General features: G+C 35.3%; 1 protein-coding gene across 1 annotated transcript in view; it reads right to left on the bottom strand.

Moving 5' to 3' along the window:
• Window positions 1–26300, bottom strand: part of csmd2 (CUB and Sushi multiple domains 2) — a 245697-nt gene that overhangs the window by 172273 nt on the left and 47124 nt on the right. Inside the window, exons 3-4 of the mRNA XM_023344883.1 lie at window positions 23223–23335; window positions 428–622 (exon numbers count right to left, since the gene is read on the bottom strand). Of these exons, the coding sequence (XP_023200651.1) occupies window positions 428–622; window positions 23223–23335 (308 nt within the window). The remainder of the gene's footprint in view (window positions 1–427; window positions 623–23222; window positions 23336–26300) is intronic.

Below are 26300 nucleotides of genomic sequence, written 5' to 3'. Positions count from 1 at the left end.
CTGACTGGGAGCAAACACATGAGGTCCCGCCATCGTAAATAAGATATCAGTATGAACACAACAAACATTGTAAGTACACACAAATGTGTGTGTGTGGGATGATTAATTCCACCAGCAAAAAAGAAAAGCTGGGCGGATTGTGTGTGTGACTATAAGTGTACTAAAGTATTTTGCTTGTAGAATTAAGAAATAATCAGCAATTATGTCAGTTGCTACAAAAAAATTAATATTTCAAGACTTTTTTGTATTATGACTAGCTGTTTTTTGAATAATGGTTTTGATGAACAAAGAATAGAACAATCAAATTGTGTTCAGTGTTATGAAACTGTAAAAAAAATAAATTCATTTATTAATAATATAAAAAAAGCATCAATATTTACAAAGCTTAGTTTTAGTTGTAGGCCTGCATGTATTTCTTGTTACCTACCTCTGCAGTAAGGAAGGGGGAAATCCCAGGCAGCCGTCCCAGTTGAAGTGGCGAGGCAGGAGAGTGTGGTGTGACCCTCCAGCACATAGCCAGGGCTACAGCTGTAGCGGATTTTATCCCCAATATTGAAAGTGGACCCCTGTTGATAGCCATTCAGTAGCTGGCCAGGATTACCACAAGTGTAACTGGGCAGAGCTGGAGAGAAAGGAAAGAACACAAAATGTACTGAGTACAAAAATATACCTTGAGGTTACTCAGTGAAAATCAGAAGCAAGAAAGCAAGAAACGAGTAAGCAAAAAAACACACCATCTAGTTGTCACATTTGTGACCCACGTAGCAGCTTCCTCTACAGAGAAAATTCTGATAAAATGTTGTGTTGCAGAAGATAAAATGTTACACTTCAATATGGAAGTCTCTTCAAATGGATTTTTTGCTAATGTGATGCGGGAGTTAATGCTCTAGCAATCAGTTATCCCTGCAAATGAGGAAGTTCAACAGAACCTCATCTAATTCTGGTATTTAAGTACTATCTAAAGATGTGATTAATTACAGTTCCCTTCAAAACCCACATTTAAAAGAAATGCCAACAAAGCTAAATTGTTTTGTTCCTGAAATTCAAATAATAACTAATGACCAACCAGAAATAACACGTGACATAACTATATACTCAGAGTACATAGACTTGGGCAGAAACGATTACTTTTACAAGGAACCTAAGAAAAACTTCTTTTCTTTCATTTCTTCATATTTAGTGGAAGGTAGAAAACATCATAATTAGGAATGCAGACAGGGATGTCGCGATCAGGTCTTTATGTCCTTGAGTTTTGGATATTTTGTCATCCGATGTCTTACCACCCTTCGTCTGCAAATTGGTTTCCACATTCCCGAAAAAAATACATCTACTTTTGTTCAAGTAATCAAATTTTATGATTGTATTACATGTAACCTATAAAACGACAGAGAAAAGCGACGGTCCCAAAAGTATTCCTGAACATAAAAGGACGAAGTAAAGCAACCTTACTCTTAGTTACTTCTACTCACTGCAGGGCTGTTGTGATTATACAATGTCTCCAAAAGCAAAATCGTCTAGTTACAGTGTTAATCTTCTGCAGACATTCCTATTTACATGGAAATTTACCATTTAATGTACAGAAGTGTTTTGCAGTTTTGAAAGAAGTTCCTTATAAGCCTGTTTGGCAAACATGGATGCAAATAAGTCACAACGTCTCCTTACTCTGATGAGATTTTTGGAGGGTAAAAATCACAAGCAACTCACTAGGGGTGGAGGACTCCAGCTGCAAGCTATACCATTAGTGAATTCATAGCAGGTGTTTTTCATCATCTGTTGAAGGCAGAACACCTGCTCACACACCAAGGATGTCCTAAATTACTCAGCACTGATTTGCCTTTTAAAGTACCTGGTTAGTACTTGGGTTCTTTCCCTCTGGTCTAATCAGATTTCTAATGATAGAGTAACTTGTCACTTTCAAGCTCCACTGTGCTGTAGCCTTTATTTTGATCTGCCAAGGCTACCTTATTACGGCCTGTGTTCCATCACTACCAGATTAGCACATGCACAAGGACTCAAATTAGCATATTAGCTGCTGGGACAAATGCTTGAGCGCTACAGCTTGGCAACTGGGAGGCTTCTGGCACACAGGTAGCATTCCCCTTGAGATTTTGCTGCATAGTAATGTAGAAATGAAAAACTATGAGGAAGAAAAAAAGAGCATTTTTACATCTCAGTTTAGAAAAGAAAATTCAGAATATGAACACTTGTGGCTTTCTGTTTGTGTGCAATCATATTTCCTGCTTGAGTTCAGGTTTCTTTAGTTGGGACCTTGCAAATGAAAGGCTTGTGTGATGCAAAATTTTCCGTCCACATCAGTCCATGAAAAGGATAACCACATGCAGAGTTTATTTTTGGGACTAGACTGACTGTTCTTACTAACAAAGAATTTCTGACTGTCTGAAGAAAAAGCTCCAAAAGAAAATGAAGCCCAATAAAACCAAGCAAAAAGAAAAATTAAACAATGAGAAGTTTAAAAACACAGAAAATGCGTGTCACGAGGAGCAGCAGGCATTTTTCTTGCCGCAAATGAGGAACGGGCTGGTGTAAGATTTTCACAGTGTAAGCTTAAGAAAAAACTTTTGATGGTGTCTACATAAAATAAAAAATTTATAACATGATCTAATAAGCTAAAGTCAGATAAAAAGAACTGATCAATTTTAACAGTGGCTTTTAAGTAAATGTGCTAATAGTGCAGGATGATATTCTCACACAGAACTTATAAAAATAGACACTGATGGATAGCTTTTTAGTTTTTCACTGCTGGAAATATGAAATAAGTGTGGTAATCTATCCTCCATACAGGTGGAGAAAACTCTGGTCACTGAGACACTTTCACTGCCATCTTACTAAAAATATTTTAAACCAAACTAAATCAAATTTTATTTGTATAGCACATTTCAGCAGCAAGGCATGTCAAAGTGCTTTACATCACATCAGACACAGAAACACAATGCAACATAGAATCAACAATCAAAACACGCATTAAGTCAGGTTCCATCAATAAATTTGTAATTGATTACGTTTCAAATACAATATAACTATATTAACATTGTTGTGTTTTGCTTAAACTCTGGTATGCCTCAATCTTGGAAACTGGTACATGTTTAGTTGAAAACCATGGCATAGCTATTATAGACATTCAGGAAGAAACTGAAGTATAAGGCATGAAACTGTTAAACGAGCAGTAACGTATTTCATTGTATCAAATGAAATAAAAGTTTGTAAAACACTAAAGAGGGAATACTTAAATGGCCTTGCACATGTATAATTTTGCAAACCAGTTTCTATATATCAGCTTGAACAATAAATTAGCATCGAGGCTCATTCTTTCCGGGGACAGTGGCCTCTGTCAACCGACTGGTCCCCAACTCCTCATGTCTAACCCAACAACAGCAACCTTGAGGCGCTCTTTACAGCAGGCTCATATTTCACAGCAATGGGGGACTTGGCCTGTCCCTGGGGTCTGAATCCTATAAGCAATGCTACTGCTGAAGTGGCAAATGATGCTCTTGTACATCTTTGAAACTCGCTCTACCTCACATGGGCCAAAGGTAGAGGCATACAGATGCACACAAGAGCTTGCAAGCTGTTTCTAAACACACTGTAAGAAATGAGTGGCTGTGCTATCCATCATGTCATCCATCAGTTACCTTATCAGGCTATAATAGTTCATTCTTTCTTGTGTCATCCTCATTGCCTCCCATTTATGGTGCTTAAAACAGAGCAGAGGAAGGAGGGAGGCACAATGGAGCTTTTCTCCTGTGGGAAGGCTTCTTGACCTCCGTAAGCCTCATATTGTCTTCCCAGGTATTTCCAAGTCTGTCCCTCTATTTATCAATGTCTTTCCCAGAAAAAGGGGTGAAGGTTGTAGACCTTTGTGGAAACTTTTTCATTGTCCAAACCATTATACGTATTTTTAAAAAGCTGATGCTGCAAAACAAAGATGGTAAATATGCATTTTATTGACATTACTAAGAAAAGTCATCAAAGGGGATTTTAATGTGCTGCTCTCAAACCTGAAAGTTCTAGAAGATCATTGTCTCTTGTTGTAATTAAACTTTAACAGGACATTTCCTGGCAGATAGAGGTCGTAGCAAAGAAAGAAAGAAAGAAAGAAAGGGAAAACAATAAGTACAACTTGCTTCAACTTTGAGCCTTATCTAGTCAATATAACAACATAATTTAAAACTCGGTTCCAATACCAAAAAAATAAAATAAATAAATAAATCAAAGAAAAACTCCTTTACATGATAAACATCACAAAACAGTTTAAAGATTTAGTTATCTTGAAAAGAAAATACAATTCACATAAAGAATTCTGAGGCTACATTAGTGGGATGAATGGGTTCAATTATTTCTGTTTTTCCATTAGCGACATAAATCTTTTAAATACAAGATGTTATTGATATTTTTTATTTTTACAAAAAATTTATACCGGTAACATACACAAATACAAACCATAAAATCTTTTCCCGAACAGTCTCTGTAAACAATGGGTGGAAATTTATCATACAGTTTATCATTTGTTATGAAAAAATTCTTACCATAAAAGGAAGTTTGATTTGTAATTGTCACAAGTTTCAGTTATTGATGTTAAATAAAAAATACTGACTGTGTGAACAAAATTGTAATTTTGCTTTTATCTCCTTTTTGTTCCACCAGATTAAATATCATCTGGATTAAATATCATCATTGAATATCGGTATGCTTGAAAATATGATTAAATGCATATACTGTGAGCAGTTACATGATATAAATTACACTTTTTTTAACTATAGTGTCCTGAAGAAGCCCATTTCAGATGAGAATGTTTTTCAATAACAATATTTGAATAACAATATTTATTGTGCTTGAGACATTATGGATACTGTGCAGGTCCACCGTCCTTTGTTTTTTATTGTAATCTTTATCACAATAGTACCACAAAATATTGCAATAAATTCCCAAGTCCCAATGTCCAAAATGTGTGCACTCCTTAACAAGCAACTTGTGCATAATAAAGGTGTGTGGAGAATCTGACTGTTACTTGGAAACAGATGTTTTACTGCAGTGCTGTGTTAAAATCTTCATTTTGCTTTATTTCTCATTCAAAGTACAAAAACCATAAATAACTAAATTTGATCATCTGGTCTAATTAAAGCTTATAACATTTTGTATTTTCACCTTTTAGTAACTGTTAACTTACTAATGTCTCCTTAGTTCTTACACATCGAGTCCTCAATCTATTCCCTACGGATTTGAGTTGCTCTACTTCTTCCTGCCATGTCTTTGGAAGTGACATTGCAAGATCGATCCCAACACACAGGTGCATTAGCTCAATAAGCAGTTTCTGCTTTGTCAAGCAGCAGTTCAATCAATGCCTTCTGTTCACTACATATGGACTGGACAAAGCTGGCAACTCTGATCGCTTCTGATTAGTGAGACTGCAGAATGCCAAAAACTGACTTTTTGTTACAAGAATTATGTCTTCTTGACATTAATTAAAAGAAGCAACAATGTGTTTTATAAAGTATAAATGTGTTATTTACACAGGTTTTTAGAGAATGTTAACAACCAGCTACATTTTCTTATAAGTCATAACGCAACATCTACCTCCCTAATAGGGAGTTGAACCCCTTATTAAAAACAGCCCTAATCCATCACAGTATGGACTCCCTGAAGGTATGCTGTGGTATCTGGCACAAAGATGTTTGCAGCAGATCCTTTAAGTCTGGTAAATTGTGAGGTGGGGCTTCCATTGATTGGATTCGTTTCTTCATCACACCCCAGGGATGTTTGATTGGACTGAGACCCAGGGAATTTGGAGGTCAAGTCAAAACCTCAAACCTACTGCTGTGCTCCATAAACTAACCATGAACTAGCTTTGTTTCATGACGGGGTGCATTACCCTGTCACATAGAGGCAACGGCCTATTAGGGAATGTTCTTTTCTTGAAAGTGTGTTTGCAGCCAACGACAATGTTTATGTATTGTGGTACGCATCACAGACATTTATGGAAATCAGGGCTTGTCAGAATATTGTCCAAAGTATCACATCTTCTCTTCCAACTTGCATTCTTCTCATGGTGTCTCCTGGTCGCTTGCCATGTATTCCCAGGCAAGCGACACAGGTATTTTGATATCCATGATTCATTAAACCAGGACAATTGAATTCACCAATTATAGTCCGCAGATTCACAACAAACATTTTCTCAAGGCACTGTACAAAAAAAGGACACCTTACATTTAAAAATTTTTCATTTCAGTTTTGTGAACAACATGCTCATTGTTGCGGTGTTATGCAGAAGATAGGAGTTTGCCTGTGTACCATAGAGTGGACAGCTTTGCAGTCTAATATGTAACAAACTAATGCACAGTGTATTCTCGTGCACTCTTATCAGAACCAGTAATGACTTCTGCATCAATCTCAGCTCCAGTAGGTAGGCCTGTTGCAATAAACAATAAATCAATTAATCACATGATAAAGGAAAATTACCGACCTCATTTTAATTTATCGCCTTTATCGTTTCTTCCTGCCTTCCTTATTGAATCCGATGCAGATAGATATTAACATGCCTGGATGATGATCATATAGAGTCGGTCATTTTATAAATTCCTAAGAGAAATCCCTTATAAGTATTGCTCCAGTGGATGATACAAGATATAAACTATGCTGCTTTGTAGTTAATTACAATCCTTAGAGCAGGTTGTGAAAGGATAATATTGTAATGTGCAATGTGGACTGATTGACTTGTAAGATCTGAATGGACAGATCAGATTCTCCCAATCAGTATAGGGGAGTTTGTGGTCACATGTTTATTGTAAAGCTATGATCTAAAAGGGACTTATGAAGTGTTATATTTGTTAGAGTAGGACATTTACTACATTTCCTGTTGGTAAAATTAGATTTAAGGAAGTTTAAAAAAAATCTAATGTAGAGATGCATTTAAATAGTATATTAAAATTTACCTTAAAATGTGTCGGTGTCTGGTGCAGGTAAATGGGCTGTTAATATTTTCCATATTTAAGTTCTAACCTGAATGAGATAATTCTTATCTTTTCCTACTCAGACACAGCACAACACAACGCTGTGCAGGGCCAATTGCTGTGTGGAAGCTGTTGAGGTGTGAAGGGAAACTCATACAGAACTGATGGCACTCCACATTGTCTGTAAAATGGAATAATGTGCCATTCAGTACCCATTCACTATATACGAGACTAAACTAGGAGGGATCATGGAGTATCAGACACTTCAAGGAAAGCCGGGAGACGGATGAGAGACGTGGCTAGAGCAAGTTTGGAGGGGAGATGGGTGCATCTGTGTACAGCCTGGACCCTGGATTTTTCCATCTAAATCCATATGGTTTTTCAGGCTTATCTCTCTACTGACAGAGAAAACATAAAACCCCGGAAATCCCATTGTACAAATGTTCAAAGTCAGGTACAAGGGCTGTTTCTGTAATTTTAAATATGGAACTGAACAGATTTATAGAGATGCAATAAAATGTTTAGGGTTCTACTAACTTCTTACTACTTCAAAAGCAAACTTATGAGTTAATGAGAGCAACATAATTGTGTGTGTAATTATATACAACTTAAGAAAAAGAACAGCTAATCAGCCACATGGAGCTAAATTTCAAAGCTGTAATTACTAATTAGGGTGAAAATTGATTACAACAAATATATTTTTAACCACAATCAACAACTGCTGCATTATAGTTCAAAACTACATTAAAGATTTTTTTTTTTAAATATGTATATCAAAAAACAAAACAGCATCCACATAAATTCTGAGCAAGTTCCTGTAACCTGTTCAAAATTTTGGGTCAGAAGTATACCTTTATAAAGGAAAGTAACAGCTACGTAATTGTATCACGATAAAAACATTCATGCAAGTTTCACCATTGTCACAAACTCTATAAGAAAAAACCCTGGCCAGAAATTAATTTTTTTTTTACAATGCAACAGTGGAATGTATATGTATTTTTAGTATTTTAATTTAAAAAATCAAATAATAATAATAATGTAATTTTAAAATGGGTGGCAGCAACATCTTGAAAAAGTTGGGGATGGGGCAACAAAAGTCTAGAAATGTCAAAGGTACGAATAGGAAATTTAGCAGTTTAATAATATTATTAACGGTGAGGAAATGGGTATACAAAGAGTTTCTTGCAGATGTTTAATGTTTCCTATCAGTGCAGTTTCTGAATACAGCTCCACAAATATCAGCAGGGAAGAATTTTTACTACACAACATTCACGGTTCATAATTTGATCAAACCATTTCAAGAATTTAAGAAATTTAATTTCACCAAGAACAAAGCTGAAAGTAGATCTAGGGTGGCACAGTATTGAAAACTGATTCAGGTGTGGAAATTACTAATGTCCACAAGTAATTGTCTTTAAATGCAATTTGGAGTGCTATCCACAAATGTAGCCTGATGATATAAAGCAAAAGTTGTACGCTAACTCCATAGAGGACTGTCATTGTGTTATCTGAGGTAAGGCTCATTACAATGAGAGTGAAATCCCATTCTGTCATCACATTAATTGAAATTAAAAGTTTTGTTTAAACCACGGACAATACTTTGCAGGCTGTCAGTGCACAGTAAACATGTATGTTTTATTGGATTTTCCAAAGCATTGTGTTAGGATTTCACATGTGTGTTGTAGATATCAAGTTAACACCCAATGAAGGCAAAAGGCAAAAACAGATCAGTTACGACACAGTACATTCATCATAAAACTTCCATGAGCCCAAATAAAAAATGTTTTGCAGTGTATGGGCATATGGTGATACGTTTCTCAATTCTCAGAATATTGTCATAACAAAGAAAATATTTATTGTTCAAGTGCAATGTTGACTGTTTCAAAGAAAAAAACAACAACTGTTGACTTTAATATTTGAAAGTCAATTTTTTTGGTATATAAAATTATTCTTAAATCAAGTTTTACATGAGAGACCAGGTCACACAAGATTAAACTCTACCTTTGGAAAACACGTCATTTTTTTATTGCAATCTAACCAGTATGGGTAAACACATAAACCCTTAATGTAAACAGGGTTGGACAAATATCAAAGCGGACCAGTTGAAAGGGTGAAGCCAAACATAAAAAGTCCTCCACCTGGCCTCTTGAATTTGTCTTGCTTTGCCATTTTCTAAGCCAATCTTCTTTTCTGCTCTTTCAGGTTGCCTTGGAAACTGTAAAGGCCCACCAGAGAGGACGTTATGGTAGATAAAGTGTTGATGTGTGAAAGTGCAGTTAGAAAGGTTTGTGCATCTCTTTTTCTTAGAGGGTCCTGCATTCTCAGACAAAAATAAATACATTTGACGGAAGGGCATGAAATAACTGTAGACACATTCAAATCAACATGATATTTTGTGTATAGATTTTACTTATAATATTCATAAATCTGACAGGATTGAAAGGGGAAAAGAACAGTAAAATTCAAGTCACTTCCTTTTTTTGGTATTACCAGCCTTGAGCGCTGAACTTCTACTAAAGTTTCCCATTTCATCACCTTATTCTTAAGAAGCTGTGATCAAATATATTTTTAGAATATTATTTAATTTAAAAAATCATCATTATGTCAAACAGGTGGTTGACCTTGAGAAACCGTGTCCCTGAAATTCCTTGTCATTATTACACACTGCAATATTATCAGAAGTGTTATAATATAGGTTTCATGTAAAAAATACGTACGATTTAAGAGCTGAGAATGTGTTGTTGCAGTTTGTGTGGGAGGTTCGGACAAATCATTATAATTTCACTTATTTTAAATAGCAAAAGTCATTTCCAAATACAAATTTTCAAGATACAAAATGCCAGTTTGCGCAAATTAAGCTGGTATTGAGAGGTTTGCATGTTTGCTCACTCTATATGACGTGGTGTCAGCTGTTCTGGTATAAATAAATAATATCCTCCATGAGATGGCTGTAAATTAAACTGTTTGTTTAAGGTTTGTAGGAAGCCCTCAGGGCACAATTGCTGTGCGGTATTGCTATCCATAAAAGTACTTCTGACTGTTATAGATAACACCATTGTTATTTATAACAATACCTTGATCTGTCAGACCCTCTCCCACATCCTCCATGTATATCCATATTTAACCTTAGTTGAGCGTTGATGTTAAAGATTCAACACAAATCCAAACCCATGCCACAGTTATTCTATGCAAATTCAATTTCATTTCTCTTCAGCTCCTCTCGCAACAAGATGTCGTCTCAAGGTACCTGACTTGTAAAGATATTTTTTTGTTGCAATCAGCCAATGAAAGATTTATGTCTGTTTTTCCACAACACCTCATCTCTTATCTCTCCAACAAATCTTCCCCCCTCCCCCAATAAATCATTCTAAGGCCGGGTCTCTGCTGTCGATTCACAAAGAGTGAAAATGCAGCTGACCACGGCAAACATTGTCTGTCAGTGAAAAGGAAAGCTAGCACTACTAGCTCGTACGTTTCTGAGGAGGGGATGATTTTGTGAATTGCTCTGGTACTGTATGTTTGTATGCAGATTTTCATTGCGATCGCCATTTGTAAAGATTCAGCTCTGTTCTATTGCAACACAGAACTCCAAGTCCTTCAGCAATCCAATAAAGAGCAATCATTACTTTGGCATGGCTTTTGACAACGTATCTGTTTAATGAAAGCAAGGATTATTTCATTAAATACACAGTTTGAAAAAAATCAAAGAAAATAATTTCATAGAAAAACTGCCACAGATGATTTGACAAAAATTACAACTTGCCTGAACAAAAGACATTGATTATGACCATAACATTTAAGTAGTCAGCAAGTGAATAATGAACTGTCAAAGTATGAAAGGATTTGTGGGGAAAATTGGCCATGGCTCATCAATGAATTTGTCTGATGAATAGTTGTGTATCAAAGCAATCTAGTGGACACAGAAAAGATTGAACACATCAACAAAGGAGGAGGCACTTGGTTAGCATCAATTATTTTAATGAGTCAATGCACCAGTTGCTGCATAGCCATCACTGAGTATTTCATCATGGATGGTAACGTGAAACCAGCGCAATCCTAATGATATACGAGACTCAACAGCTGTTTAATAATAAAAAGTAGCACATTCAATTCATCTTATACTTGACTTCAGTCCCAGTGAAAAACAAAACATCAACAGCTTAGGGGACTCAAGGGCTCCGTGAAATGCAACAAATAAGACATCCATAAAATAAACAGCAAAAACATGTTATGATTACGTTCATATATTCTATTTTTAGAAACAAGCTGGTGAACAGTACACCAATAATGGAAAAAAATAATACATTCAAAGATCACAAAATTGATTCTGACACGCATAATTAAGCTGTGCCGTGTCACGCATACATCACAGCACAATTGCACTCACATCTCCTGTCAGTACTTCAGTAGATGGCAGGAATGCGTCGTTTACTTGATTTTGCCAGATACAATTAAACTAAGAAAAAAACACACCAACTGTTTTTCAAGTTAATGTGCATCTGGAAAGATGCATACTACTGCATCACTATGCAGAAATGCATCTCTCCAGTTGCATCTTGAAAAACAGATTTTCTTTTTGCGACTTCAAGTTGTATATTAGATTAGAAACACTAGATTCCACCCTCAACTCCAGCAATATGTCCAGAGTTTGTTCAGCCTGCACTGCAGTGCAGGGTAAGAGAAGCCAACAGAATCTTCTTTTACTTTTTTTTTTTAATATATATAATTACCTCTGAGAAGTAGGAACAAAAACTTCAGAATCTGAAGAGGAAAAAGCAAAAAAAAACACCATAAAATGAGAAACTTTAAAGAAATACAAGGGTTTCCTGATTTATGGGAATTATGGAAATGGAAAAGTTTGGGAAGTACAATTAACAAAACCTGAACACACACAAGATATGCAAAACCCAATCATTCAAATATGCACTCTCTGTTCACTGTGACTGTGTCTAGTCCTTTTGAGAATTCAATATATTTAATGTTATAAGAATCAAGCTACAAACTCCTCATGTGTTCAATTAATGTTGATTGTCACCAGCAGAATTTGTAAGTGTATTTTTTACATGAAAATGAAATTTCTCTTAGTGTATTTTAGTATTTCCCTAGATCCCAAATATAAAATAATCTATTTTTTTAAATAGTCTATAAGTAGTATACCTTGCAAGCCCTTTACATGACTTGTGTTTTCCACAAGTCATGTAAAGGGCAGTAAACATGTCTAAGATGATTTTTTTAGCAAGAGGAGACAAAAGATTTCCTTCTTAGCTAAACACTGCATGTGATGACATACTAAGAAGGTAATTCAGCAATTTAATTCAATTGTGTCCAAGTAGGAATGAATTCATAGGCTGCAGGACAGTAGAGTATTGGAGTTTAAGAGCTTTTTATTGCAAAAACTGTGTCACCCCTTCACCTTTAAGTTTTACTTGGTTTATCAAACGAAATCCCCCAAAGTAAGAAAAAGTTTGACTGTTAAAAAAAATTCTAAAATAAATAAATAAAGGGGTACAAATTATTTTGCAAGGCACTAAATTTTAAAAAGAATAAACAATAAAAGAGCCCCAACCTACAAACAATAATTATGTTGATAAATATGTGCGATCTTAGCCATTAAAACATTATTAATGAAGAGCAGTACAAAGAACAAAGTATATATTTTCTTAGGCAATGTAATACATCTGCACAAGTTTCTATGCAGCTTTGGAGTAAAAATAGGATGTAGGATCCTGTACTTGAAACGTAACTGTTGTAATTAGAAAGTGTTGTACTTAAGCATAAAAATTTAAGTGTTTAAAACACAAAGGTAATAAACACGTCTTAAAATGATGGCTCAAGTTTTTATGGGAAAACATGATTGCGGACAGCATTAATTCAGCTCCCTGTGAAACTGGGATTACATTTTGCTTTCAAAAAGGCTCAGAACTTTTCTAGTCTAGCATTTCAAGTCCCAAAGCATAAATGGACACAATTGCACTACAAGTCCTAACCTTTTCTGCCCAGAGTGATTACACCTTGCACAGAAATTTCCAGTTCAACATGAAAAGGGTGAAATAAAATCACAATACTTTCCATCTATGTCAATGTCAAATTTATTTATATAGCACTTTAGAAACAGGTGTAAAACTGCACCAAACTGCTGTACAAAAACAATGATAAAGTAAGTTGGTGAAAAGAAAGAGAGAAATAATACAAGAAAAAAAGAAATCTATGTATATTGTTAAAATAATAACAGAAGAGCTACTGTATCAGGCCTCAATTGAATGCCAAAGAATAAAAATTAGTTTTATGAAGCGATTTAAAATGATGCAGGATTTGGGCAAATCTAATCTGGAAAGGTAGATTATTCCAGAGAATAGGAGCAGCAACAGAAAAAGCCCAATGTCCTTTTCTCTCGAGTCGAGTCCGAGGGACTTTCAGTAGCAGCTGATTATTTGATCTTAAAGTTCTTGACACAGAATGAAATTTCAAAAGATCCTGAAGATAAGGAGGAGCTAACCCATTTAGAACGATATACGTTGTTAAAAGAATCTTAAAATCTATTCGATATGAAACAGGCAGCCAGTGTAAGGACCTTAAATGCTCACCCTTCCGGGTGCCTGAAAGAAGCACAAGGCCAATAACATACCAAATGGTATCACCTCAGTCCTAAATGCACATACATACTTGAATGTGCACTCAAAAATTAGATATGATCTAACAAAAACAAAGAAAAACAAAGCCATCTCACTGCATAGAAATGCATGGGTCACTGACTTTAAAGATAAAGTTTTCAAACATAGGTCAACCATGGCAAATTGCCCTCAAATTGTACACAATTATCACACCTACACAGCATGTTTAACCTTCTCAGGGTTCAACAACTGCTTTTCATTAACCTGGCAGCACAAACACTTTATACAGCATGTGTTATTGTGCAGCTGTATTCTGTATGTAGAACATTTCTGTTTAAATGCATACTAATTAACATATTGAGAACTTCACTTAACAGCGGAGCAGAAAACAAATCAGCATTCCATATATACTCCATCAGCTGAAAAAACCGACTAACTGAAGTAACTATTTGCATTGTTGCATGCACTGGTTTTAAATGTTATTTAACCAATTATGATCCCTTAACAAAAAGAGAACTATCCCCTCATCTGTCGGGGAAAAAAACCCACTAAGGTTACCCAAGGACAGACTAGAAAAATGACATTACCAAGCAGCAAATCCACAAGCCACTTTAAACAAGGGAACATACTATTGTGATCAGGTTGTACAGGACTAACACACCGATAACTTTTTGGCGAGTTTAAATAAAGCAGGTAACCACTTTACTAGCAAAGTGGTTTCGAGGTTACATTTGATCCCTTTATCCCAAAAGGAGAAAAGAGAGCAGTTTGGCTTTGTGGAGCTTTCTGGGGAGATGAGCTAACCCTCTAAAAAATGCATGGCACTGGAAGAGACAGAGCTCTGCATGAGTAACAGCACAGCAAATCTGCCATGTGGCGTTGCTTGTGTTTCTCTGATATGGCTGTTAGGATGACCTCGATCAGTGTGGTGCAAAAAGACTCCCTATAGCTTCATCTATTACCCGAGACAATGTTGTCATTATTGTATCTTTGTAGTGACAAAAGTATATCATGATTATTTTACACTTACCATCACAATGTGTACCACATTAAAAGAAAAAAAAAAAAAACACCCTTGCTTCATTTTGAGAGCACATTTAACCACATTTTGTTCATTTTGTAGAATGTTGATGCATCAGACTCAACATTTAAAACATGATACTATAATTAAGAGACGACGCAATTCAAAATGTTTAATTTGAAATCAAAACAGAAGCACAGAGCTAAAGTTCACTCTTACTGCCTGAATAGATAACAGTATGACATTTTTAATTATGAATGGTGTGTGCAAATTCCTTAAAGTCACTTGAAGTGTTACCATTACTATAACTAGCAGCAGATGTTCTGATTTTTTTTTTTCATTGTTTCATCACACTGAATCGAAAGCCAGTAAGACTTCCTTTTTCGACAGGTGACCTAAAAAAAAAAAAGCAGCTTGAAACATCCCTTTTATTACGGCTGTGGTGAATTTATTCTGAGCTTACACATGCTTTCAAATTGCCTAGTGAAATATGTATAAAATATAACACCAGGCAGATGTAATAGAGTAGAATGATTTATTAGAAAAGGACATTTGCACAGCTCCTGAAACCCTGGAAACCTTCCCAAAGTAAGCGCGTCACAAGGAATAATGACCATTTTGTGCACGCTCTACTGAGCAGCAGATGTGAAGTCTAAACGAGAATTGTGTGTCCATTTGTGCAAATGGATGTGATTGGATAGTGTGTGTGAAGTGTTTGTGACAGTGCAACATCAGTGCGGTGCAGGAATGTTTTTTTGCCACCTCCTATCTGTCCTAACCACAGGCCGGACTATGTCTTGCAACCAAATCACCCAAAAAGTGGGTAAAGGCGGAAAAAAGATCATAATAAAAACTGTGTCCTGCTTAGCCTGTAGAAATGACAAGCTGGCATATGGCTTGTGCAGAAACAGCAACTGTTAAATAATGGTCTTCACTTGTGAGGTCTATAAAAAAAAAATAGCAAAAAAGGGAAGGCATTTCAAATCACCAGAAACACTTCAATCTTTTGCAAAGCTTAGCATAAATGAGCATCACAAGATGAATATAAACTACTCAGTGAAGTTTCCATCTCAACTGATGTAATTTAAAACCTCCATATTGTATGACCACACCCAAGTAATTAAAGTATGTTTTATTTATATATCCAAAATCACAAAGTGGCTCACAGAGACAGGAAATAAAAAAAGGAAAAAAAAAAAAGAAGAAGAATTACATTAAACTTACAAAAACAATCACGTATTTTCTTTTATCAAATACTGTGATAAAAATCAGGAAAATTATGTTTGAAAAATTTTGCAGGAAATGGTATGTGTGAGAGTATCTAAGCAACAATAATCAAACATGATATCTTAGACACCCGAGAAGTTGACTTCTTTTTTCATTAACCTGGCAGAAACTAAAAATAACCACAACCTACCGAACAGAGATCTGCTTACTCACAGTCAAACACTGTATTTTTCAAGTAGCAACAAATGTGGGCACACAGTAGTGTTTGCAGATAAAGGGTAGCTCAGTTCATCTCCTCAGAGCAAACATTGCACCACATGAATAAACATACCGCATCGAGAACACAAAAAGGAAGAACTTTTTACTTTTTACTTGAAATGCATTCTGCTGTGATGGAGGCAAAGTTTCTCTTTGGTCAAAACCACCGGAGCATTTAATTTGTCTCCGTTTAAAAACAAAATGAAAATTAAAGTAGACACATAATGCCGAAGCAACGTCAAAACTTTTGTTTTGCTTAAACACTAGTATAAATGTAATAGCGTTCGGACGCTGGAATGTCAGGAGATGTAGTTGAAACAGCAGCAATTTCATTACTTAGATGAAAGTTTTGACTTTTGTTTAAAAGATATACATTTTAGACTTTTTGGCTAAATCAAAGGACTGTTTATTATTTCAGTGAAATTCTATTAATTCTTTTAAGAAATACTTTGATTTCTTTCTAAAATATGCATTAAATTCACAGTCAGTTAGGTATTACCTTTGCTTAGAAATCTTTAAAAAGGTTTAAAGCATTTAGCTGGTTTATTACTTCTATTGTATATAAAGGCAAGTTTGGGTTTTTTGTCTTACATTTTTGGATTTTTTTTTTAAAAGAACTCACTGGTTGTAATCAATTTTACTTCAAGCATTGTTACTCTAGTAAAGCAGCTCTGCTGTCTGCGACAGACACACTAAAGGGAGATAAAACTGTGGCTCAAGTCCTCCATTTTTATTCTGCCACACCAATCACCACCTTCAAATTACTACATTGTACAATCTCTTCCTTTCTTAAAGGCATCACGGGAACAGTTCTTTCTTTAAAACTCTTGCAACCAAGTACTTATTTATTAGTTGCGCTTGTTTCCCCAGAAAACTTTCCAAAATTTGATGAGTCATCATGATGGTTTATTGTTTCACTAATGCTCAGTAATTTCACCAAATCTCAAATACCTGCATTCACCTTATCTGCTTACCTCATTTTCTGAATTTTGATGTTTTATTTCTTTATTACCACACATTTAACATTTGAATTTGTTGAACCTGTAAAACATTGTCTGAGAGTATATGTTACAGACTAAATCTATTTCAGGCTTCAGAATTTCAGAATGTGCTGCAAAATGCAATAGGAGCAAGGTGGTTAGCTTCAATTAAAAAAAATTTTTTAAAAATCTTTTCCAGAAATATGTTGCCTCTTAATGTCTCTGTGCCACAGACAAACATACTTCAGACAATTTAGACAAATATCCAAAAAAATAGATTGTACTCCAAGGTTGTTTATTGCACAGAAGATTTTAAACAAATGTAGAGGACAGACATCTGACTGTTAACTAATAATAAAATAACTTCCAACTGCAAAGGAATTGAACATATACGTACACGTCCAGTAAAGGTCAAAGAAATGAATTTCAGTTCTTGCTTGGGTTCTGAGAAATGTGACTGGTTATTTTCTGTTCATCAGATTCTTACAGATTCTTATCAGTGAATATAGCAAGTATCACTTGTTGAATAAACACTTGTCCTCATACAGATGCAGCACAAAATGTGCCATATTTACTTTGGTACTGGCATCTAAAGCTAAAGTCTTATCTTCAAATACCAATCCCAAGCTTTCATAATTCACACTGCCTTCAAAATGCAGATCATTACTCTGGTTTCAAACCCATCTCAGGAGATTCTCTACAGTCTTTATGCAGATATACAGTTTTGCTGTAGCCCAGCTAATGCATAAGAAAGTACATTAGGCAACTTCTATGCAAATTGCAAAACACTGAAAATGTGTATGGTATGCATCTACATAATTTTATGGAAGCAAGAACAATGCAGCTTTACTTAGTCACTAAGTATCACCAATATCACTCCTCTTCGGGGGGTTTAGTAAATGAGAAACATTGTCTATTCCTGTTCCAAGGGAGTTAAATCAGACTGCACTCAGAATTTGCTTTAAGATAAGGTAATTTTACAACCTGTCTGAATTAAAGTAAGATATCAAAGCCGGTCACGTATGTATTGTGTTGTTTTCATAATCAAATACACTTCAAATTTTTACAAACTATGGTTTTGAGCAGTTTGAAGCAATGTAAAAATTTAAAGCAGTTTCTTAGTTGTTTTTTTTCATAATCAAATACACTACAAATTTTACAAACAATGTTTTGAGCAGTTTCAGGCCATGTAAAAAATTAAAGCCGTTTTTTTTAGTTTTTAACATATAGCCAGAGCAAAACTGCATATTTAATTCTCATTAGCTTAGGTGGAATGAATACTGTATGGGTTTATTAGTAAACAGCACAACAGTTCTCTAGTTTAATTGGTTGTGAGCTGTAGAACAGTGTACAAATGAAATAATAATAAATGATAAATGATGAAACAGTTATTCGTCTTGACTCAGTTTATTACTCACAAAAATCCAATACTACCAACATGACCATAATGATGATAATGTGTGAGCTAAATATTTGGAAAACCTACTGTGATAAATAAAGCTGTCCACATAAAGTTAATAATAGCCATGAAAGTGTTTGGAATCACCTCAATTACTTTTGCACATTCGGCCTAACCAATTCAATTTCAACAAAGCAACCAGTAACAATATGCAAAAAACCTTTTTATGTGAAACAGAAATGCACGATCATGGCCATAATTACTACCTTTCACTAAATATTTATTATTCCTTGTGTTTCTAAAAAAAAAAAAAAGGAAAAAAAAAAAGTCAAGATTGGAGAATTGGTGCCGAGTATATTTATCTTAACCTCCGTCATTACTTTCATTTGGAGAAAACACATCACTAGAAGGACAAGGCTCAGTTATCAATCAGACACTAAACTCTCTCACGCTCTGCTGCTCTCTCATCACCTTTATTTAGTCAGCCCCCACTTTCCTTTCTCTCAAACACAGAGCGGGATGGAGGAGAAGTGCCAAGGCTGGTTGAGTTAGAAGATGGTCAATAATCTAGATCAGCTTTAATGGATGCATAAAAAGCAATACAGCCGCACAGACACTCCCTTGAGCCTTTTTTTTTTACATGAAAAAAAAGCAACTTATCAGAAGACAACATGTTTTAACATGCTTCAAATTTTAATCTAAGAGAAATATATTTACTTGACTGCTTATAAATATTGACCGTTTTTTTCCCTCTTTATACAAGCACCTATGAAGATTAGCTCGATAGGGGATGAGGATGCCTGAAACATGCAGAAGAGTTGGCTGAGGTTTTGCTTCACATGACCCAGTTGGGAAGCACATTGATTATGCAACAGAGACAGACATGACTTGATGATGATCACAGCAAGTCATTAAAGAAAGAGGCAGAACAGGGAAGACAATACATATAGCAGGAAATACTAAGAATCAGAAAGAAGGTGCAGAGCGCATAGAGGAAAAGGAATAAGAGATAAATAAGGGAAAAAAGATACAGTGGCTATGCACAAGGATTGCAGCAACATATGAGAAAATAAGAGTGCTTTAACACTCCCAGTAGATATTTTCTGAGGCTTAGCAAATGTTCCCAATTCCCTTTGCCTCCTTTAGCTACTTCTCCATTGCTGCAGATTAAACATGAGTAAAGAGTTTGGAAAGAGACAGAGGAGAGGGGAAGGAAGAATATGGGATGGAGAAAAAAAAGAGTTTTGTGGTTGCCATGGTGACAAGAGGGGAGAGATTCCAGAGTGGTCTCGGCCATTACGAAGTGTGTTCGGGAGATGGACTGTGCAGCTCTTAGGCTTATTGCAGTGTGGGCTGAAAAAGAACATATCTAATATAAACGAGACGAGCTCACACCAAAATGGTGGTTGGTAAGCATAGTCTTAATATAAAAAGGAAGTTGGTGTGCTCAGGCTTTACTGCCAAAAGCTCCACTTTTAGAAGCCAATTAGCTTGAAACAGATTCTGTGACATTTGCATCCAAACATACTAAAGGCAAAAAATCCAACTAAAACCACTCATCATTAACCTCTTTAAAACAAGAAATGTAGGTTTCTTTTCACCCTCCTGTCCAAAATGATCCCTTCCCCAATAAAACAGAGGATTACTTTTTGTAATTTGTGTCTCAAAGGAAAGCTAAGACATGTGATTACTATAAAAGTGCAAGTCAGAAGATGTACAGTATGTTACTGTTACAGAAGACATAAACATACCTAAACAACCCATATTTTTCCACTGTATAAATGTTACATTTTTATCTCTGCCTAAAAAAATTTATTCTTAAACCCACCTTTGAATCATGTTATACCTATAGAGTAATATCAAATTATATTATTACAACTTTAGATGCTAAAAGAGTGAGCCTAAATAGACTAACAGACATTTTAACACAGCTTTGGAAGGCAGAATGTCCAATTTGCCTTTTGGGTACGTCTTGTCAACATATCTGCCATTTGATCTTTCTCATACACCAACAAGAAAATTAATTACTGATAGTGCAGTTTCTCATGCTATTCGTGTAAAATTGCTTTTGACTCACTTTGACACTTCACTCAGACATCTAAACATTTTCCAGTTTGCATAAGCTTGTCCCTAAGCACAAGACAGAATCTCATTAAAGCCACTAACTGGTCAATCTTGATGAGTCAACCAGCCAGAGTCAAGAGAATTTTCTTTGTGCAAGTCATCAAAATTTATTTAAAATCAGTACAGGGTCAGAGAAGTACATGTTACCAGCAGTATTCAGAGCTTGAAGAGAAATTTGGACCACAAATATATAGATATTTTTTTCCTGTCTTTTTACTGCTAACACTAAGTTTTTGTCAGACAGGGGGTGGGACACAAATTCTTTGTAAAGAGCAATGTCTTTGCCTTAAAATGTGTGAGGTTTGCTAACCGTGGTGTCAGCACTAGCAGAGAGGTGAACAGGAGCTGTTTTCATGTCTGTGTTAGATGCCCAAATAATTGCTTGGGCTTGGAGTCTGTGTTTAGTTTCTGTGGCATTGCTTGACGAGGCGATCGGCTGAGTTGTTCCTCAGTGTTTTGGTATCCTTCATGGTTGGATTGGTGCTTTTTAACAATGACATCTGTCCTGCACACATCTTATGCAGCTCCCTGGAGGGGGGACTATATTTATACCAAAAAGTAAAGACATGAAACAAAGGATTCAGAAGTACCTTCATTCAGTTTTTTTTAATGCTCATCAGCTGAGAACTGCAATTTTAAGATAAACTGAACCTTGGTTATTATTTTTGGACACTTCAGAACAAGGCAAAGCAGTTTGCTGAAGTGCCAAAATGTCGTTGCTTTCCAATGTCTGGAAGCAGTCCTTCAACCTATAATTTACTGGAACCTTTAAAAAATGTTTAGAACATTTGCAAGAACATACTTAAAGTCAATATGTAAACTATTGCAAAATAAAAATTCAGACAGCAGAGCAGAATTTGATGCAATGAGTAGTGTTATTATGCCAACATACATGTGACAAGTATAAGTTTATAAGATACCCCAGGCGTTCGCCACAACCCCCCAAAAAAGAAAAAAACGTTTAGACCTACACAGGCATCTATTTTTGATAACGTAACCGCGGGCAATATTCATGCATCATATATGACAGTGAATTGATATCACATTTCCAATCTTGTAAAATAAGTGGGCCAAGCAAATCACTCCATCACACATGCATCCACACTTTTCACTTTGGACAAATGCACAAGAGTTCAAACTCCAGGTTAGCTGTTTCTTTATTCGCCTAAAGCTGCAGGTGAATAAAGTCATTCTACAAAACCTAATAATGTACATATTCTTGGAATGAACGTGCTATGCAGTTTTGCTACTTTCAGAAATGAGAGATTATGTGCATAAATGAGATTATGTGCAAATCCTGTATGCAAACAGGCTTGTGGTTGTCCATCATACTTTAGTGCTACGAAATGACCTGCAAAAGTAAACATCAATCATCTCAACAATAGACTCAAACAGAGTTTAAAATGAACAACTTAACTCACACCGAGCATAAGGCCGGAAGGAGCAAGTTTGCAGTACATATGAATACTATGTAACACCAGGTAAAAGTATCATGTTTAAGGTATCATGTTTACATCATGGAGGCTACATAAACATTTTTGTGTCACTAACTTGCTCATTGATGACCATTCTGCACTGTTGCTGACTGAAAACTAAATTCAATGAAAGCATAGCAGCAGGTACTGATAGTGGCTTCCAGTCAAACAGCCTTTGCACTGATCAGCTAAAAGCAACACATCATATCATCCTGGGGTTTCTCAGCTTCCAGTCAATATTAATTAACCACAATTTACAAAGACCTTATTGTGTTCCTTTGTGGCAAAACATAAATGAAATGTTCCCTTTAGCTTTATGTCTTTGCCAAATGTTTCAGATAGACCATGTAGCATCAGTGCATAAATTGTGTCCTATGCACAGCTAAAGAGAGCCGGTTCTTATTTGCATATCACTTCTATTTTTCACAATCCAATTAACATTCACTGTAACTTAGAGGGCAGCACCACATGTCAGCACAGCAGAGCACTTATCTTTTCCCCTATGGCATAGGTCGTTCTAGTAGGGCTTGCCAGTGTCATGCGAGGAAGGAGACAGGTAATTATGACTTTGTACAAATTCCTCCTGTTGCCGAATGCACTGAAATTATCACAGGAGTAAAAAGCTCTATTATTTCACGAAATGCATTGTGTGGACAAATTGTTGATGAAGTGTTTTATCATCATGATAAGGATGCTCAACCAGGCCAAGCAGAATGTTAGATTTCTGAGACACATTTTATATAACCTAAAATAGCTATAGTCCTTAAGGACATAAAATATCCGTAGTCGATAAGGATATATTTTTTTAAGTAGCCACACAAGTCAACCAACACACTCCTGGCAGATCCAGCATGTCAGTAGAGGTCAACTAAATACCTGGAGTATCAGATAAGCAAGTAGAGGTATACAGTAAATTATTTCTCTTTCCTAATGCTTTTATCTCCTCTGATAAAACGACATTTGACTTTGTAAAGGAATTTCAAACGCTGAATTAACGATTAGAATTCTGTAAATAAAAATTATAGAACTTATTGGCAACTTGCACAGCTTTTTTCAAGATCCTATCAGTTCAATTCTTTTGATAAAAATATGTATTCTGCAACAGCGATAAAAACAAATAAAAAAAACCTTTGGCATTTATGAAACATCTAACCAGTCTTACCTTCATAAACTGCTTTAAATCCCTGCCCGCTGACAGCATAATCAGATAGCAGCCACAAGGTGAGTCTGGAGCCTGTACTCACAATAGGTGAAGGCAGCTGGAACCCAGTTAACCTGAGGGGGGAAAAAATAAAAAAATAAAAATAAATCAGTCTTGTGATCAAAGCCACAATACAATTGATTGCAAAAGTATAAAAAAAAAACTCAAGTAAGTTTGCTTTGTATTTTTCACCTAAATGCAAACTTACCAAAGCAATTGTAAAGAAAACTTGGTTAGCTCTGAAATCATCTATACACTGTCAAAAAATCCTAAATAAAACATGACAACTTGACATATTTAGCATTTCTTTAGCAAATGGTTTGACTGCAGTTACTGCAGACATAAACCTGCAGTGGAGTCAGTGTGGGAAGAAACACAAACAGAGACAGATACCAAAAAATTTAAGACCGAGTACATAGTCATTTTTACCAATGTGTCATATTTAGATGGGATTTTTCAATGATCAACAGTTTTTGAGGTGTTTAAAAACTTTCTAAATTCTCAATTTAACAAAAAAGATTTAATTAAGAAGCAAAACCGACTGATATGATTGTGTCAACTTTCTAGTTCTATAACACATTTCAGCTCCAATCAAACAAGTAATTAGTATTTTGGTAAACATTACTTTCTTATAATTTCTTAAGGCTTGGTAGTAGGAAAAAAGAATATGTAAATTTCTTGTTTGATTAATTGAATTAGTTTCAAACGTAACAAAGTCTGACCATCCTGCACTTTTAAAAATGGAACAAAACAGTTTCAGCACCAACTGGCAGCTAATAAAAACTGTGATCATCACACCTCTGAGATCCAATAACACATCAAAGATCCAAAAACACCTACATTTAGGGATGGAAAAGGTGCTATTTTTATCTTTGTAATTCACATTGACAAAATGCAGTAGAAATTATCTATTAACCTTTGTGCTATGTTTGATTTGCAAGTTCCAAATGTTCTAAAGAAACATCAAATGAGGATTCAGTTCCGAGTACAGGCCAAAACATCAAATAAAACCATACCACAAGTCAGTAAATATTATTATGCAAACTAGAACTTTGATGTTGAAACCAAGCCACTCAGATGTATATCATACACAGACACTCTAGAATCAGCACACCAGATCAAAGACATTGAAAATGTATACATTATTGTAGTCAAATTGAATACACTGGATTTAAAAAAAATAATAATAATAAAAAGTGTGTCAGTTTCTTGCCTCTTTGACTGTATGTATTTTAATCAATTGCATGGCCTAGTAAATGGTACTAAGCTGAATGAAGGTGACATCACCATCTCACATTTTCCTTATTACTTTTTTCATATTTAAGGATAAATTGTTTGATTAAAAAAGGAAAAAAAAAACTTCTATATCTTCTATGTCCCCACATGGTCAGATAATTGCTCAAATATTCCAGAAGTCAGTCATGCCATGAGTCACTTATTTTCTAGCTTTTACAAAGGGCGCTATATGAACAACAACAACAGTATAACGCGAGACTGAGTAATTGCATTTTTAGGGCTTTGCTGAAATTTTTGATGCACCGTCATATTAATTGTCTTGTAATATTGAACATGTGTTTTACATTAAGTGTATCAGAGCTGCAGCATCATGCATTGGGCACTTCCAACATGTTTAGCTTGTGGCAGCCAAACTGAGTAAGCTACAGTTCCAAATGCGTAGAAGGCAATGCCAGATTGTTGTTTGTTTTTTTCCCCCCACATTGGCATTGCATCACTCTACTCTACTGAAAAGAAGTCATATATAAAATACTGTGATATTGGTTTAAATGAGCACCACAAAACAATCTAATTAAGGTAACAGCACGACATAATAAACTTGTCTGGTCATGTTTCATTCAGCCTGAAATCATTCACTTAACACATAGCTTATTGAACACCTAATGTCAACTTTTTAGACTCGTTCCACTCTATAAAGAACTGAGTGTGAGAAAAATCTATTTTCCATGAGAAACACTTAAAAACTACTGCAAAATTTTATATATTTTTGTTGAAGTCGAATGTCTCAAAAGCTAAATAAATATTAGCCCTAATCCTTATCAAGAAACCCTCATGATAAACTATTATCCATTTGTGAAAAAATGATTTTATTTAATTTTATTTTGCTTGATGGTTACATAAAATGTTTCAAATCAAGGAAAAGGACAACACACAAAGGCATATTTTGTTGAGAAACAGTAGTAAAAGAATTTGGATACCTAAAGGTGTTGCTACTGGAAATCAGAGCTAATGTGTGACGGCATTAGATTTGTCACTCTGCAGCCTCCAGACACCATCCATCATAAAATCAGTGGGTTTCTAGTATATCTGTACTAAAAGTTTGCACACATTTTAGATATGCTTAAACACATGCATGTTTATGTACCTTTCCTGATGTGTTTCAGTTTTGTCCACCTCACCTAATTTAAGCTGAATTTAGTCATATCTAAATAAAAACATATATAAAAAGTGATAATGTAGCTCTTTCTCAAGAGAGTTTTCCTCCAAACATTTTATCTTAGCCGTTATTGTTTGAGTCAATGAATGATGCCCACTTTAATGCCCTTACTCTTAATCCACAGCCAGTGATCTGATAGCTGGGGAACTAACTTCTATCTATCAAATTTTGTTGTCTCGGTAGGTGATCTTGCAGCTTTTTCTTGGATTTGTATCCCCCATGTCCAAAACTCTGCTCCCACTTGAACTGAAACAACCTGTATGACTCATCTTTACTGTTCCTACAAAAACAAAAAATATTCAGACTCGTTTTAACGTTGCTATCCTACAATCAAAACTTGAAATACATCTTATATTATGGATCTAAACACAATCAACGAAGAATAGAATGAACATGATTCATTCATTCAAAAAAAAAAACAAAAAAAAAAAAAACAAATCCCCAAAATATGCTGTGCATTTGTATTTAGTGCCCCTGAGGGAAAAGTTCCTAGAAACAACTTGGTTTGACCCTGCCACCTCTTTCAAAGGATATTTGATGGCACCAATCTGGGAACATCAAATTGAAGTCTTGCCACAGATCTCCAA

The sequence above is a fragment of the Xiphophorus maculatus genome, chromosome 13 (genome assembly GCF_002775205.1).
Source record: "Xiphophorus maculatus strain JP 163 A chromosome 13, X_maculatus-5.0-male, whole genome shotgun sequence".
Classification (NCBI taxonomy): Eukaryota; Metazoa; Chordata; class Actinopteri; order Cyprinodontiformes; family Poeciliidae; genus Xiphophorus; species Xiphophorus maculatus.
Note: the sequence above shows the minus strand (reverse complement) of the source record. Positions and strands in the feature narration are given on the sequence as shown.